The sequence below is a fragment of the Oncorhynchus kisutch genome, linkage group LG4 (assembly GCF_002021735.2).
Source record: "Oncorhynchus kisutch isolate 150728-3 linkage group LG4, Okis_V2, whole genome shotgun sequence".
NCBI classification, from domain to species: domain Eukaryota; kingdom Metazoa; phylum Chordata; class Actinopteri; order Salmoniformes; family Salmonidae; genus Oncorhynchus; species Oncorhynchus kisutch.
This window is the reverse complement of record NC_034177.2, coordinates 59,905,457-59,922,274: the sequence shown is the minus strand read 5'-3', so window position 1 is coordinate 59,922,274 and position 16,818 is coordinate 59,905,457. Positions and strand designations below refer to the sequence as shown.

The window sequence follows — 16,818 nt, the reverse complement described above, 5'->3', positions numbered from 1 at the left end:
GGCTGGCTTCCGGGTTGGATGCGCACTGTGTTAAGAAGCAGTGCGGCTTGGCTGGGTTGTGTATCGGAGGACGCATGACTTTCAACCTTCGTCTCTCCCGAGCCCGTACGGGAGTTGTAGCGATGAGACAAGATAGTAGCTACTAAACAATTGGATCCCACGAAATTGGGGAGAAAAAGGGATAAAAATTTGAAAAAAAAAAATTATATATAAAAAATCATGTTAATTAAACACTATTATTGTCTATGCAATTATGTGACTTTTTAAGCACATTTCCTGAACATTAGGCCTGCCATAACAAAGGGGTTGAATATTTATTGCCTCAAGACATTTTAACTTTATCATTTTGTGTTCATTTGTATAAGAAATTCTAAAACCATAATTCCATTTTGACATTATGGGTTATTGTGTGAAGGCGAGTGACACAAAATCTCAATTTAATCAATTTTAAACTCCGGCTGTAACACAACAAAATGTGGGAAAAGTCAAGGGGCCTGAATACTTTCTGAAGGCACTGTAGCGTTGGGTATTATTGTGCATTTATTTGATATCTTGATATATTTTAAGCACAATCATTAGCAACTATTAACTAATTCAAAACTATTACAATAAACACTGGTGGGTAAAATAAAGCTGTTGAAAGTTGTATTGAATTGAACTTACCATAGATATCTAGCCTGGCTGTGCATGAAACAATTCCAGCCTCATTCTTTGCTGATACGGTGTACCAGCCAGCATCCTCTTTCCTGGTAGGCTGAATCAGGAGGCAAACATATCCAGTGGCATCCTGGTGTATGCTAGAATCAAAATTCATCTCTTCAATTAAATGATCATAATAAATGTATATATTCACTGTGATCTATTTTTTTTAAATGTTTTTTTTTTGTGAATAACAGGCAACAATATTATAATCTCAAAAAGTCTAAGCTAATTTGGCATGTACCGACATCGCTAAGCATGGTTTTGTTTTACCTCTTGTCTTCATGAGTTTTAATATAAGTGCACCCACAGGATGGGCAGTCACCTCTCTGGTTGGAAGGGGATAGGTTAGTTAAGGAACACTAACCTGACTCTGGCCTTGGTGTGAGGAATGGTGTCGTTGTCTTTCTTCCAATAGATAACAGGTGGAGGCATGCCCAGAACCCTGCACTCCAGTCGGACGGGGGTGCCCTCTGCGATGCCTGTGTTCTGGAGCTTCTCCACAAACTGGGGGGCCTGCTTCATCTCTTTTTCTGAAAGAAAATGGCACACATCACTACAACAACCAATTCATGGTTTGGACTTTGTACTTATTCAAAAACTGATTACCTAGTCATCATAAATGCGTATAAATCTTTAATAATCATGAAATACTCATTTGTTATCATGAGGTACACTATTCGGGTTTCATGAAAATGCTTCATTGCTTCGAGAACTCTTACCCACAACTCTTAACTCCAGACCGAAGGAGCTCTGTCCTGCTTTGTTGCTGGCGATGCAGGTGTATGTCCCAGCGTCGTCCTGTTTTAGAGGGTCTATGACAAGGGAATGGACGCCGTTCTCCCTCACCAGCATCCGGTGGTAGACGTCTGGGTAGATGGGCCTCCCGTTGATCAGCCACATCAGCTCTGGGTTTGGTAGGCCACTCACCTGGAAAACAGAGAAACACTCAACACTTCTTGTGAGATGTGTGCAGTCCTATCTATCTGCAAAGGCTATCCTAACTGGTTTATAGTAATGATCTTTTTTAATAGTCATTCTAAAATGTATTAAATGCCCATTACTTATTTACAAGTCCATGGTTATTTCATCCAGAGAGGACATACCTTGCAGTCTAATCTACAGACTCTGCCCTCGTGAGCCACCATGTCCCCTGGAGCCTGGAGGAAGTGAGGTCGGAAGAAGCGCTCCTGGGTTGGTTCACCCTCTTCCACTTCCTGTATGCGGGCCCGCACCCTGTAGGGATGTGCTGAACATGTTACAGTACATGTATATTGGCCCTGGTGTTGCTGAGATATCTTGTCATCTGCAATCGCTAATCGCTATCGCAAATTTTATTATGATTTTAAATGTTTTACTTAATTAGGCAAGTCAGTTAAGAACAAATTCTTATTTAGACCGCTGTGCCACTCGGGAGCCCATACAACGATGCATGAGATTCATGTTGCTATCATAGAGATAAAACAATGTATTTTTCTCTGATGGGTTTAACGATATATTGGTTTATGGTTGCTATGAGGGCTGTTCAACAGTAGTCTGGGCAATATGTACATCTGGGATCTTACTGTAAGTAGCCTCCACAAAACATTAAGAGCTGCAATCATGCTGACTCTCCAACCTGAAGAGGGTTCTTCTTACCTCTGCAGATCCCAATGCACACTCAGTCAGTCCTGCTCACCTCTGAGAGTGAATCATAGGTGTCATTCGGTTTCGGAGAGGACCCGTTTGGATGATCAAATGACCAGAGCAGCTGATTCGTCCCTGGTGAGCATTCATTCATTAATCAACAAATCCGATTTAGTGAAGGGGTAAGAAAGGTAATTACAGGTGGTTCGGTTACCTGGGGGTTAGCTGCCATGACAGTGTAGTTGCCATCATCGTCGTTATTGGTGACCTCTATGTGTAGGACACAGGTTCCGTCCCCCTCTCGTATCTTCTTATAATGATCATTTTTCCTCAAGATCTGCTTGCCATCCTTGAACCAGTAAACCTGAAGTGGTGTTGAAGCGAGAGGGAGATTTCTAACAAATGTTGAGTATATGTCCAGATCCCGGGCGACCCCCAAATATGATCCAACATTTTTTATTTGCCTGACGTTGGCAAATAAAACATTGACCATCTGTGTGGTCCTGTGTGGCTCAGTTGGTAAGAGTGTTGATAGCGCAACACTAAGGTTGTGGGTTCAATTTCTGATGGGATCACATACTAAGAACCTTTGCACTCACTGTACTGTAAGTTACTTTGGATGAAAACCTCTGCTAAAAAAAACAGTGTGGGTGAAAACATATCTAGAGACAATAGGCGTGCTGTCTCACCTTCGGTACGGGGATCCCCACCACTTTACAGGAGAACGTCATAGGGACACCCTCCATGGCCCTGAAGTTCCTCAGCTTCCTGTCGAATATGGGCGCGACGCACTTCCCTGTCGGGCTCTCATCGTGTTGTACCTCGTCATCCGACTCCTCGACTGGCGTGCGCTCCAGACGGAACTCTATCTCACTCAACAGCCTCTGCTCAAAGTTGGACACTTTGTACTCCTAAAAAGACATGTTAGAAACTGTTTGGGTGAGTATTTACTTGAGTGGATTGACAGAGGAATCAGACCCAGAGCACAATATCACCACTAATCAATTGGGATATCGTGTTAAAGGCAGGGTTGAACTCAATCCAATTCGAATAATCCTAATTGAAAAGTAATGAAGAACATTAGAATTCCAGTGGAATTAAATGTAATTGACATCCAACCATGGTTAAAGATGTACTCCTCAATCTATTTTGATTCAAAAAGTAGCAAAAAGTGGCAGTTACATTTACCAGCCTTCAGTTTACAAAGACAACTGTTCTGGTCTCACTGTGGGCCGGAAAAACGATTGAGGAGTGCAGCTTTAAACCTTAAAATGTATCATGCAGTGGCATTCCTCTTATCACTCTCCCTTGGTATTGGACTGATCCCTACTACACAAAATACAACAGAAGTTGAGGGTAAAACAGAGAACAGAGAACACATTTGGACTGAAATATCAAGCTAAGCATTCCTGGCAAAAAAATATCAAAGAACACATCATTCCAACAATTCAAATTCCAACAGATTTCTATCTTGATACGTCAACTTTTTTATTTTTCTCCTGAGGACCTGAGGTAATGGAACTGAAAAGATTAACGGTAGTGGTAATGTTAGTGGTATTTTAAATGTAGTGAAATTATGACAACATTACAACACAATTACTTTCAGAGGAACAACAGATTGGGACCCATGGCATCAGTTGAAATGTAACATTTGAAAGGATAGTTTTGATGCACATTTCATATGCAAGAAACGTTGAAGGTTGCTCAAATCTTAGAATGTCATATACCTCAGCCTATTTGGGGCATCACATTACATGACTGTGGTCAATACGTATACCTTCAGTTTGGAAATGGTTTGGATTATTCATGCAATGGATATTAGTTAACACATACTTTAAAAGTGCCTGATTAGGATGACGAATGAACTACAGTGTTTGGATATATGAATATACATCCATACATACCAGTTAAAAAACGGTTTTGAACATTCACTAACACTTTACATTACGTTGCTGTTATACCTGTATAGTGACGCTGTAATTACTACACTCACAATACGTCATATTTTTTATCGCTTTGTAATTGCAATGGCCTTGAGTGGTTTTTAGTTGTTACGCAAGTTGGAATAAGGAATAGTTCCAATTCCTCTTGTGTAATTACAAAAACCAGTTCAATTCCATTAAGCAATTACTGAGGTACTATGTACAGTGCATTCAGAAAGTATTCAGACCCCTTCCTTTTCCCACACATTGTTATGGTACAGCCTTATTCTAAAATGGATGAAATATTTTGACAAAGCACTTTTTTTTTTAATTGAACAAAATTATTAAAAATAAATACCAGAAATACCTTATTTATATACATATTCAGACCGTTTGCTATGAGACTCGAAATTGAGCTCAGGTGCGTCCTGTTTCCATTGATCATCCTTGAGATGTTTCTACAACTTGATTGGCGTCCATCTGTGGTAAATTCAAAACCAAGCCATGAGGTCGAAGGAATTGTCCGTAGAGCTCTGAGACATGATTGTGTCGAGGGACAGATCTGGTGAAGGGTACCAAAAAATCTCTGCAGCGTTTTAGGTCCCCAAGAATACAGTGGCCTTCATCATTCTTGAATGGAAGAAGTTTGGAACCACCAAGACTCTTCCTAGAGCTGGCCGCCCGGTCAAACTGAGCAATCGGTGGACAAGGGCCTAGGTCAGGGAGGTGACCAAGAACCTGATGGTCACTCTGACAGAGCTCCAAAGTTCCGCTGTGGAGATGGGAGAACCTTCCAGAAGGACAACCATCTCTGCAGCACTCCACCAATCAGGCCTTTATGGTAGAGTGGCAAGACGAAAGCCACTCCTCAGTAAAAGGCACATGACAGCCCGCATGGAGTTGGAAAATATGGTGATGGCAGCATCGTGCCTTGGGGATGTTTTTCAGCAGGAGGGCCTGGGAGAGTAGATGAATGGAGCAAAGTACAGAGAGAGATCAGATCCTTGATCCTTGCTCCAGAGCGTTCAGGACCTCGGACTGGGGCGAAGGTTCACCTTCCAACAGGACAACGACCCTAAGCACACAGTCAAGACAATGCAGGAGTGGCTTCGGGACACGTCTCTGAATGCCCTTGAGTGGCACAGCCAGAGCCCGGACTTGAACCCGATCAAACATCACTGGAGACATGAAAATAGCTGTGCAGTGACGCTCCCCATTCAACCTGACAGAGCTTGAGAGGATCTGCAAAGAAGAATAGAAGAAACTCCCCAAATACAGGTGTGCCAAACTTGTATCGTTATTCCCAAGAATAATCAATGCTGTAATCGCTGCCAAAGGTACTGAATAAAGGGTCTGACTACTTAGGTAAACGTGATATTTCCATTTTTGATTTTAATACATTTGCAAACATTTCTAAAAAACTATTTTTGCATTGACATTATGGAGTATTGTGTGTAGATTGATGAGGGAAAAAAAACCCAATTTAATACATTTTAGAATAAGGCTGTAACATCACAGAATTTGGAAAAGGTCAAGGGGTCAAGAATACTTTCCAAATGCACTGCAACAACATGTTAATCTAATGTTGTCACCGGTGTAAATACAGTCTTTCTGCACAGGTTTAAGAGCAACTTAATGTAATGTGTTACCAAACGTTCTGAGCAAAGAAATGTTTGGGAGGGAGAGATGTTCGCTGTACCTCGTCATAGTTAAAGACAGTGGCAGGAATGTTTGGTCCGAGGGGTCTGCTCGCTGTTTTCCCCTCAAAAGTAGTCTGCTTCTATGAGAAGATAGGGATGATTGATGAACACAAACACACTAATGGACACACACGTTACTACCACTCATTTGTGATTGAAATGATCTGCATGTTGTTATATGGTAGACGTACTTGATGAATGAATATGGAAAATGAATGATTGGAAAAGGAATGATTGCTGATGCACTGCTGATCTCTCGGTTTAGATGAATGCATTTTCTAACTGCTTCCATATCGTTTCACATTGTATCACTTTGCTCCACTTGCGATGTAAAAGGAGAACAAAATAGAACTGTAATAAGAATGTCAGAATAGCAAATGGGAAGAAAGTGAGAATGCGCCATGCAGGAATGTGTTGGGTTGAAAAGAATTTGTAGAAGAATAATACTTTATTTATTTGAGATCACTCGTTTCCTTTGTTGGTTCCACTCCAAGCCACATTACTACATCAATCAAGTACTCGTTCAATTTAGTTGCATATTCAGTCAATCTATTTATTTTACCTTTATTTAACTAGGCAAGTCAGTTAAGTTCACATTCTTATTTACATTGACGGCCTACCAGGGAACAGTGGGTTAACTGCCTTGTTCAGGGGCAGAACGTTATTCCCTAAGGCTAGTCCAAAGCTCTAACTACTAGGCTACCTGCCGCCCCATAATGGAAGGACTATGCCTTAGGGAATAACAGTACAATTGAAGGGATATATCCGATACCTGTTGTACGTGACCACGCATAAAATCTTCATTGAACCTAAGCTTTTTCTCCATATCCTGGAGGAGGGTTTGTTGGCTGCTACGAATGTCAACATCTGACATGGGACGAGTGCTTGTAGGCAACTTCTTCTGCATGCCTTGAGGTGGCCTGTGGATCAAAACAAATGTATTAGCAAAAATGTATTTTACAATATGTAAAACTGTAATATGATGAATTGAAGTGTAAGGTAAGAGGTCCAAAGAGTTTTCCAAAATCCCGGTTGCAGGATTCCGAGTTGAAGGATTCCACCCCTGCTTATTCCCTCCCAGTTCCAGGAATCCTCCAACAAGGATTTATAGAAAAACCTGGGAACGTTGGGAATGTTTCCCGGGAATTCAGGAACCATAGGGTCTTACCCATGGGCACTCCTGGGCAGGCCCATCGAGTTGGTGGCTTGTGTGGTGTGTAGAGAGGGCAGGACAGAGCTGAGGAAGGCCACATGGTTCTGGATGGGGCTGGGGGTGGAGGTGCTGGAGGTCGGGGACGCTGCCTGTGGGGGTGACTGCTGTGGCAGGGTGAACACAGAGTTGAGGTAGGCAGCAGGCAAAAGGGTGGGGGAGGTGGGGGAGGACATGAAGGAAGGGGGGCTAGTGGGTGACTTGAGGACTCTGGTGGGGAAGACTCTGGGTTGTGGAGAGAACAGGTTGGGGTTGGAGGAGTTGAGCTCGGCAGCCAGCTCGTGGAGCAACGGAACTGGGGACTCTGTAGGGGAGGGACTCCTGACTGGAGAGAGGGGAGTCTGGGCAGTGATAAACTCTTTTGGCCTAGCATAGTTGAAGCTCTGCGAAATGGGAGCCAGGTTGAGGAGGGAGGCATGAGTTGTTCTGAGAAGGGGGGAGGGGGAGGTGTTCTGCATGGTTGTAGGGGCCCTGTTGAAAGCTGCAGGGATGGAGCTGAGAGATGCTGTGGGGGCTGTATTCAGATGAGGTATGAGAGGTGTGTTAAACTGGGGTACGTGAATAGATTTAGGCAGGGATAAGGGGGCTAAGTTCAGCTGGGAAGAATGGGTGGTGTTTTGCAGGGTCATATAGGGTGGGGATGCAGGGCTGGTATGCAGGTGGGGTGCAGGAACAGTACTCAGCAGAGGGGCAGATGGAGGGGAGCTCATACAAGATGAAGCTGTCTGCAGTTGAGGAGGGGATGGCAGGGTACCCATAATGGGTGCAGGAGGGGCTGTGTTCAGTAGTAGTGCAGAGGTAGTGTTTATTGCTGGTACAGGGCTTGTGTTTAGCAGGGGTGAAGAAGAAGAAAGAAAATAAGATTGGGTTGCGTATGGGTTCAGTAGTGGTGCAGAGGCAATGTTAAGCAGGGGTGCAGGGGCACTAGTGTTTAGCTGGGTTGCAGGGGTAGTGTTCAGTGTTGTCACAGGGGTGAAGTTGAGTAAGGGTGTTGGGGCTATGGTCAGTATGGGTGCGGGGTGGGTGGAATGCAGGGGCATGGGGGTAGATGAACGGGGTAGGCTTTGCTGGTGCTGGAGCTGGGGCTCGGGTTGCTTCCGGGCTGGCCAGGCAGATGCCTCCGGTTGACTCTGGGTGGCTCCGGTTGGCTCAGTGTCCGTCTGCTGCTGCTCCATAAGCACCTGGTTGTGTAGAAGCTGCAGCTGGACAGGGTCTCTGAGAAAACAGAGATGGAAGAAGTTAAGAACATTAACACTTTACATACGGAGTATACACAACTTTTTTTCTTTCCATAACATAGACGGACCAGGTGAATCCAGGTGAAAACTATGATCCCTTATTAATGTCACTTGTTAAATCCACTTCAATCAGTGCAGATGAAGGGGAGGAGACAGGATAAAGAAGGATTTTTAAGCCTTGAGACCATTTGAGAAATGGATTGTGTATGTGTGCCATTCAGAGGGTGAATGGGAAAGACAAAAGATTTAAGTGCCTTTCAACGAGGTATGATAGTAGGTGCCAGGCGGTTTGTGTCAAGAACTGCAGCGATGCTGCATTTTTAACACTTAACCGTTTCGCATGTGTAACAAGAATGATCCACCACCCAAAGGACATCCAGCCAACTTGACACAACTGTGGCTTGACACAACTGTGGGAAGCATTGGAGTCAACATGGGCCAGCATCCCTATGGAACGCTTTCGACACCTTGTAGAGTCCACGCTCCGACGAAATTAGGTTGTTCTGAGGGCAAAAGGGGGATGCAACTCAATATTTGGAAGGTGTTCCTAATGTTTGGTATACTCAGTGTATAATAAAACTAGCCTGGTCCCAGATCGGTTTGTGCTGTCTTGCCAGCTCCTATGGCCATTGTCACGCCAAACCACAGAAGTTGCCAGGACAGTATAAACAGACCTGAGATCAGGCTATAATAAAAATCATATTTTGTTTGTTCAAAAGTCTTAATGTGTTCGTCACCAAATAACTACAAATACTCTAAACACAGTTCCCTAAAAAGTAATGACCACAATGTGCCTTTCAGGAGCTGGTTGGGGAAATAGTCTGCCCTTTTAAGGTATAGGAACATCCAGACTCTAAACACACTCTGCAACTGGAAATGTCAGTAATGTGCTGTATCATGATTGGTATAAGAAAAGCTTTCATTGCAACATTATCCTAGCATTTTTCACATTCGTTTCACATTCAATATCAGTCACTTTGATAACATAAAGTGAAAAGGAAACAATAACTTATCAATAACTGAATCAATAACAATTATTAACACTATGCAAAACACTTCACCTTAGAGGCAGACGTACTTCTTTCTTCCCGACAAAAAAATGACAAACACAATGCCCGTGTGCAAAGAATTCTAGCATGCACAAAAGCATAACATTGCACTTACATTAAGAAATGACCATCCTCAGTTTTTTGTAGTTGTAATCTCCACATAGTTAAGCACAGATATGTATTCAGTAGACAAATGAAAACTGAGCAGGTCAGATAGAGGTGGGAGGGTCTCCTCTCGAGCTCCCTAATGTTAGCTGTTCTAAATACAGCCCACACAACTCAAGCTGCTTGCTTTACTTCAAAACAAGGACCGTAAACGCAAAAATACATCCTGAAAACAAACACTTTTTAGAATTACTTTCAGAATAAAGCGTTTTCATCATAAAATCAACTGTCAGTGCAAATTTAGGGGAAAAAATTGTGATAAAACTAATAGTTTGTTGTCTGACTAGATATTTAACAGTTGTCACCATATCATGTGAGGCTGTCACTCTGAGTCTTGGGACTAGTCTTAAGTTAGGATTTGTCTTAAGTTAAGTGATACAAAATACATTGAAGAATACTTAAGAAATATAGCTGCGAGCAGCAATGCATGGGGTTCATCGGATGACAGAAAGGACACAAGATCAGCTGGATAACAAATCAAGCACTCTATTATTTAGGAACTATCTTCCTTTATGTGCAATCAGTGAAAGAATTACCATGTTGATTTAAATCTCAGTTGGTACACCCCACATTAGCCTTCCAAAATACTTCAATACACTCTCACAGCTGAAATACTGTGCAAGTAGCAGGAATTCCAGTTTCTAATTTCACCGAATAATAGATCCACCTTCACTAAGTTCAGACCATATAATAGGGCAACAATAAGTGATCATACAGATATACTAATCACAATATTTCACATTGTTTGTCTGCATAATATAAACGTGACATTAACGTGCATGAGACAAAATCCTCTTGAACAGTAGTTATTGCTCTAGTATGAAATCTAGGTTAGATTAACCTTTTAATTTGAGGTGTACTGTCATTGTAGTTAGTGGTCACTGCTGGTTTAAGATCTGAGGCGAGAGAAACTGTCCGCCATGTTTTGTGTTTTGGTAAGGGCTCGGAGGGACGTTACGCAACCTAGAAGCCTCAACCAATCACCCAACAGATATTAATGCCTCCAGGTATCCTACAAAAGGCAATTCTGCATGTGATAACACAGCATCTCCCCAAAACAGGTGTTTTAGCATATTAGCGTATAGTGTGACCATGTTTGAATGCATCAACATTCTTTTCTCACTCTTTAAGGACTATTGTGATGAGCTCAAAGACCACATTTTGATCGAATAAGACTTTTAGTCCATGAGAATAAGATTTTTTTACGATTACTTTAAGCATTAGTGTCAAAAAAGTGAATTGTTAATAGTTTCCTTATTTTTTAAGATATCAATGCCAAACTTAAAGCTGCAATGTGTAATGTTTTGGGCAAACCAACCAAATTCACATAGAAATGTGTGTTTTAGATCTGTCATTCTCATTGACCGCAAGTCTAGGAAGTGGTCGATCTGTTCTATGTGCACTATTGCTATGCTTCCCGTTCTTAGGTTTTGTTTCTGCATCTTTTACTTTTGGGTTTGTACACCAGCTTCAAACAGCTGAAAATACAATCTTTTTGGTTATTAGAAAGATATTTCAAATTGGTTTAGATTGTACAATGATTCTCTACACTTGTTTGGTAAACTTAAATTAGGGGAACTATTAGAATTTTAGCAACCAGGGAATGGAGCGATTTCTGCATATTGCACCTTTAAAATGGTACATCATGGTTCATCCTGACCCTAAAACGTTTCAAGTTGATAGCATTGTGAAGTGGATTTAGAAAGGATTGAAATGGGCATGAACAATCTGACTTTCTGATTGATCAATAACTCGGATAATGAGGTTTTAAGCGAGACTGCTTATTACAGCACCACCTATAGACAATAGGTGCTATTCTTGTCGAACAAGTTACTCATGGCCTCCAGTTTCTGTGTGACAAATTAGAAAAAAAGTCACCAATCTATGCTTGAGTTATTTGACCATATCGAGCAAAAAAAATGAATCTAAGCTTTGCTGTGAACCTCTAATTGGAATACTCACAGTTTGGGCTTGGCCAGGACTGGAGGTGGTTCCTTATTGGCCAACTGTGACATATCTTCATATGAATGGCTATCAGATGTTTCACTCTCGTTGTCTGTCTCATTCTCAGGCAGTTTAAAGTGCACACGGAGGCCTACCCTGGAGCTGGACCTGGGCCCGTTGTGGCTCACCAGAACCCCAGGCTTGAGGCAAGAGGAGGTGGGGGGATCAGGGAGGTTTACAGGGGGAGGGGGCTCAGGTTTATGGAAAGGAGTCCCTTCCACCTTAGGACTCAGACCAACGGCAGGGTCTGATAACACTGAGAAGGCTCTGGAGTCTTCATGGTCAGTCTTGGGCTCAGGAAGTTCCCTGCTGGAGCTAGTAGACAGATCTGAGTGAGGGGTGCTCAGGTAGAGTGGATCCAGACATGATGTGCTGGAGCTACGGGTGCCTATCCTGGGGCTGCTGCCCAGGATTAGTGGGTCCAGACTGGGCATGCTGATGCTGACAGGGTCCTGGCGCAGCATGCTGGAGCTCAGAGGATCTAGACGGAGGGTACTGGTGCTCAGAGGGTCCAGTCGTAACGTGCTGGAACTGAGCGGATCCAGGCGGATGGTGTTGGAGTGAGGCTTGATGCTGTTGGTCACAGGAACCTCAGCTTGAGGCTTTAGACTGGGAGGAGTGAGATCTAATGAAGAGGGCTCTGGGACTTGTGTGGACTTGTGTGGAGTTTTCACGTGGTTGTTGTTGGTGTTATCATTGCCTAATGAGGTACAGAGAGAAGGATAAGTACAGTACCTAGTGAAAGTCTACACACCCCTTGCACAGTTTCCCATTTTGCTGCCTTGAAATGAACTCCTACTGATCTACATAACCTACTCCACATTTTCAAAGTGAACAAAAAATTATAGAACATTTAAAAAAAAATATATACCTGTGTATATATATATATATATATATGTATATGATATATATTTAAATGACAATTTCTTGATTATGTATGTCTTCACGTCCCAGAGTTAATACTTGGTGGAAGCATCTTTGGCAGCAATTACACCTGTGAATTATTTTGAGTAAGATTCTACCAAATCTTAGGGCAACATTTATCCATTGTTTTGGTCAAAATTGCTGAAGCTCAGTAAATTTAGTTGGGAATCATTGATGGACAGCAATATTGAAATAGCAATATTTTCAAGCAGATTTAGTCAGGACCCAGGACTGAGACTAGACCACTCAGTAACATTTTAACACCTATTTAAAAAGCCATTCGGGCGTATCTTAGATATTGTAATTGTCCAGCTGAAAAATAAAACTATTTTCCAGGGTTAGGTTTACAGAAGACTGAGGCAGGTCTTCCTCTTACTTTTTAACTGGGCTTTTGCTCCTTTCTATTTATTTTGATCCTGACAAACTCCCCAGTCCCTGCCAGTGACAAGCACACCCATAATATGATGCTGCCACCACAAAACTTTAAAGTACTGAGGGTTTCACTCTGTAATGTGTTGTAGTGCATTTGACCCAAACCTGAAGTTTTTCATTTAGGCCAAAAACTTTATTTCTTTCCCATGTTGTCTTGCACTATTACTTAATGTTCTTGTTGCAAACAGAATGGATCATTTGGAGTGTATTTTTACTTTTTCATACAGGTATGTGGAGTGAATGCAATGTTGTTGATCCTTGCACAGTTTTCTCTCAGCTCAGCAAATGAATTATGTGTCTGTTTTAAAATAATCCTAAACCTGATAGTGGTGTCCCTGAACAGTTTCCATTTTCCAGTTTCCATGGCCAGACCTTTGCAGTGTCTGGGTGATATTATACAGCATCCACAGATGAATTACCATACTTGACTATACTCAAAGGGATATTCAGTCTCTTCAAATTATTTCTTAACCTCCCCTGATCTATGCCTGTCTAAAAATGTATCCCAGACATGCTTTTAAAGCTCATTGGTGGCTCTGAGGTTGAATCATTGTTTGACATTCAGAAACCAATTGAAGGACCTTACGGAGAAAGGGGAATTTGTTCTCAAATCATTCAAACCAAGTGCTGAGCAATTAGTGATTTTTAAGGTCAGTTCAGTTTCGGTTCTACTATAAAAAAAAATAATCACGGTTATTGATTTCGGTTACGATAATTTTTTTGATCATTAAATGCCTATGTGGGTTCAATGCTGTAACATAGAATAAAACAATTAATAAATGTAGTCACTGCCTATTACTGCTTTCACTTATTGACAATCATTTATTCACATTACTTTACATGAATAAAATATTTCAGTTGTTGTGTACATTACATTTGTTTTATTTGATGGCTTTATTATTACATTCCAAGTCATCATCTCGTTTCTTTAGAGCTGCTACCTATGCTGTCTGACAATATCACCATTTTAGTAGTTCTTGAAAGTAAACTATACTTTTATGACCGCTGAATACCAACTATCAATCAATTAGATAATGTATTTTCAGGTAGAGATACCTCGCGAAGCAACTGCTCTCTATCCCACTCAATCTTGCATTCTTCTGTCTCTTCTCTCTTTGTCTGCCCACACTAACCTACTGTAGCAGGCGTAAAAGAAACACACAGACCGGACAAGTAGGCCTGCAATGGAATATGGTCATTGTAGTTCATTACCGCATTTCTGCAGTAAACTATGTATAATATTGGCCTATTGTAAACTACAACTCCCTACTACATCGCACAGTTCGATTTGATCATCTACAAAGCTCTCCCTCGCCCTCCATTTGGTAAATCTGACCACAATTCTATCCTCCTGATTCCTGCTTACAAGCAAAAATTAAAGAAGGAAGCACCAGTGACTCGTGGTCAGATGAAGCAGGACTGTTTTGCTATCACAGACTGGAACATGTTCCGGGATTCTTCTGATTGCATTGAGGAGTACACCACATCAGTCAATGGCTTTATCAATAAGTGCATCGAGGACATCGTCCCCACAGTGACTGTGCGTACATACCCCAACCAGAAGCCATGGATTACAGGCAACATCCGCACTGAGCTAAAGGAGAGAGCTGCCGCTTTCAAGGTGCGGGACTCTAACCCGGAAAGAAATCTTGCTATGCCCTCCGATGAACCATCAAACAGACATTGCGCCAATACAGGGCTAAGATTGAATCATACTACCCTGGCTCCGATGCTCGTCTTATGTGGTAGGGCTTGAAAACTATTACAGTCTACAAAGGGAAGCACAGCCGCGAGCTGCCCAGTGACACAAGCCTACCAGACGAGCTAAATCACTTATATGCTCGCTTCGAGGCAAGCAACACTGAGGCATGCATGAGAGCATCAGCTGTTCCAGACAATTGTGTGATCACGCTCTCTGTAGCCAATGTGAGTAAGACCTTTAAACAGGTCAACATTCACAAGGCCGAGGGGTCAGACGGATTACCAGGATGTGTGCTCCGGGCATGTGCTGACCAACTGGCAGGTGTCTTCACTGACATTTTCAACATGTCCTTGATTGAGTCTGTAATACCAACATGTTTCAACCAGACCGCCATAGTCCCTGTGCCCAAGAACACTAAGGCAACCTGCCTAAATGACTACAGACCCATGGCACTCAGGTCCGTAGCCATGAAGTGCTTTGAAAGGCTGGTAATGGCTCACATCAACACCATTATCCCAGAAACCCTAGATCCACTCCAATTGGCATACCGCCCAACAGATCCACAGATGATGCAATCTCGATTGCACTCCACACTGCCCTTTCCCACCTGGATAAAAGGAAAACTACAGCTCAGCGTTCAACACCATAATACCCTCAAAACTCATCACTAAGCTAAGGATCCTGAGACTAACACCTCCCTCTGTAACTGGATCCTGGACTTCCTGATGGGCCGCCCCCAGATGGTGAGGGTTGGTAGCAACACATCTGCCATGCTGATCCTCAACACTGGAGCCTCTCGGGGTGCGTGCTCAGTCCCCTCCTGTACTCCCTGTTCACCCACAACTGTGTGGCCGGGCACGACTCCAACACCATCATTAAGTTTGCAGACCACACAACAGTGGAATTCCTGATCACCGACAACGACGAGACAGCCTATAGGAAGGAGGTCAGAGTCTTGGCTGGGTGGTGTCAGAATAACAACCTATCCCGCAACATAACCAAGACTAAGGAGATGATTGTGGACCACAGGAAAAGGAGGAACGAGCACGCCCCCATTCTCATCGTTGGGGCTGTAGTGGAGCAAGTTGAGAGCTTCAAGTTACTTGGTGTCCACATCACCAACAAACAAGAATGGTCCAAACACAACAAGACAGTCTTGAAGAGCGCACGACAAAGCCTATTCCCCCTCAGGAAACTAAAAAGATGTAGACAGCTGCTACATCGAGAGCACTGGTTGCATCACTGCCTGGTACGGCAACTGCTCGGCCTCCGACCGCAAGGCACTACAGAGGGTAGTGCGTACGGGCCAGTACATCACTGGGGCTAAGCTGCCTGTCATCCAGGAGGCCCTGAAAATTGTTAAAGATCCCAGCCACCCCAGTCATAGACTGTTCTGTCTACTACCGCATGGCAAGCAGTACCGGAGCGCCAAATCTAGGACCAAAAGGCTTCTCAACAGTTTTTACCCCCAAGCCATAAGACTCCTGAACAGGTATTCAAATGGCTACCTGGACTATTTGCATTGTGTCCCCCCCAACCCATTTTTGACACTGCTGCTACCCTCTGTTTATCATATATGCATAGTCACTTTAACCATACCTACAGTGCCCTGCGAAAGTATTCGGCCCCCTTGAACTTTGCGACCTTTTGCCACATTTCAGGCTTCAAACATAAAGATATAAAACTGTATTTTTTTGTGACGAATCAACAACAAGTGGGACACAATCATGAAGTGGAATGACAGTTATTGGATATTTCAAAGTTTTTTAACAAATCAAAAACTGAAAAATTGGGCGTGCAAAATTATTCAGCCCCCTTAAGTTAATACTTTGTAGCGCCACCTTTTGCTGCGATTACAGCTGTAAGTCGCTTGGGGTATGTCTCTATCAGTTTTGCACATCGAGAGACTGACATTTTTTCCCATTCCTCCTTGCAAAACAGCTCGAGCTCAGTGAGGTTGGATGGAGAGCATTTGTGAACAGCAGTTTTCAGTTCTTTCCACAGATTCTCGATTGGATTCAGGTCTGGACTTTGACTTGGCCATTCTAACACCTGGATATGTTTATTTTTGAACCATTCCATTGTAGATTTTGCTTTATGTTTTGGATCATTGTCTTGTTGGAAGACAAATCTCCATCCCAGTCTCA

The 16,818-nt window shown here is 42.7% G+C and overlaps 1 protein-coding gene across 2 annotated transcripts in view; it reads right to left on the bottom strand.

The window, feature by feature from the left end:
* The window catches only part of mypn (myopalladin), a 56,279-nt gene that overhangs the window by 2,630 nt on the left and 36,831 nt on the right, over positions 1 to 16,818 (bottom strand). For both annotated transcript variants that reach the window (XM_020481456.2, XM_020481457.2), the window contains 11 exons: positions 11,572 to 12,313; positions 7,116 to 8,372; positions 6,720 to 6,867; positions 5,947 to 6,027; positions 3,015 to 3,236; positions 2,540 to 2,689; positions 2,378 to 2,460; positions 1,806 to 1,935; positions 1,422 to 1,629; positions 1,067 to 1,232; positions 664 to 797 (listed from right to left, as the gene is read on the bottom strand). In XM_020481456.2, the coding sequence (XP_020337045.1) occupies positions 664 to 797; positions 1,067 to 1,232; positions 1,422 to 1,629; positions 1,806 to 1,935; positions 2,378 to 2,460; positions 2,540 to 2,689; positions 3,015 to 3,236; positions 5,947 to 6,027; positions 6,720 to 6,867; positions 7,116 to 8,372; positions 11,572 to 12,313 (3,321 nt within the window). The remainder of the gene's footprint in view (positions 1 to 663; positions 798 to 1,066; positions 1,233 to 1,421; positions 1,630 to 1,805; positions 1,936 to 2,377; positions 2,461 to 2,539; positions 2,690 to 3,014; positions 3,237 to 5,946; positions 6,028 to 6,719; positions 6,868 to 7,115; positions 8,373 to 11,571; positions 12,314 to 16,818) is intronic.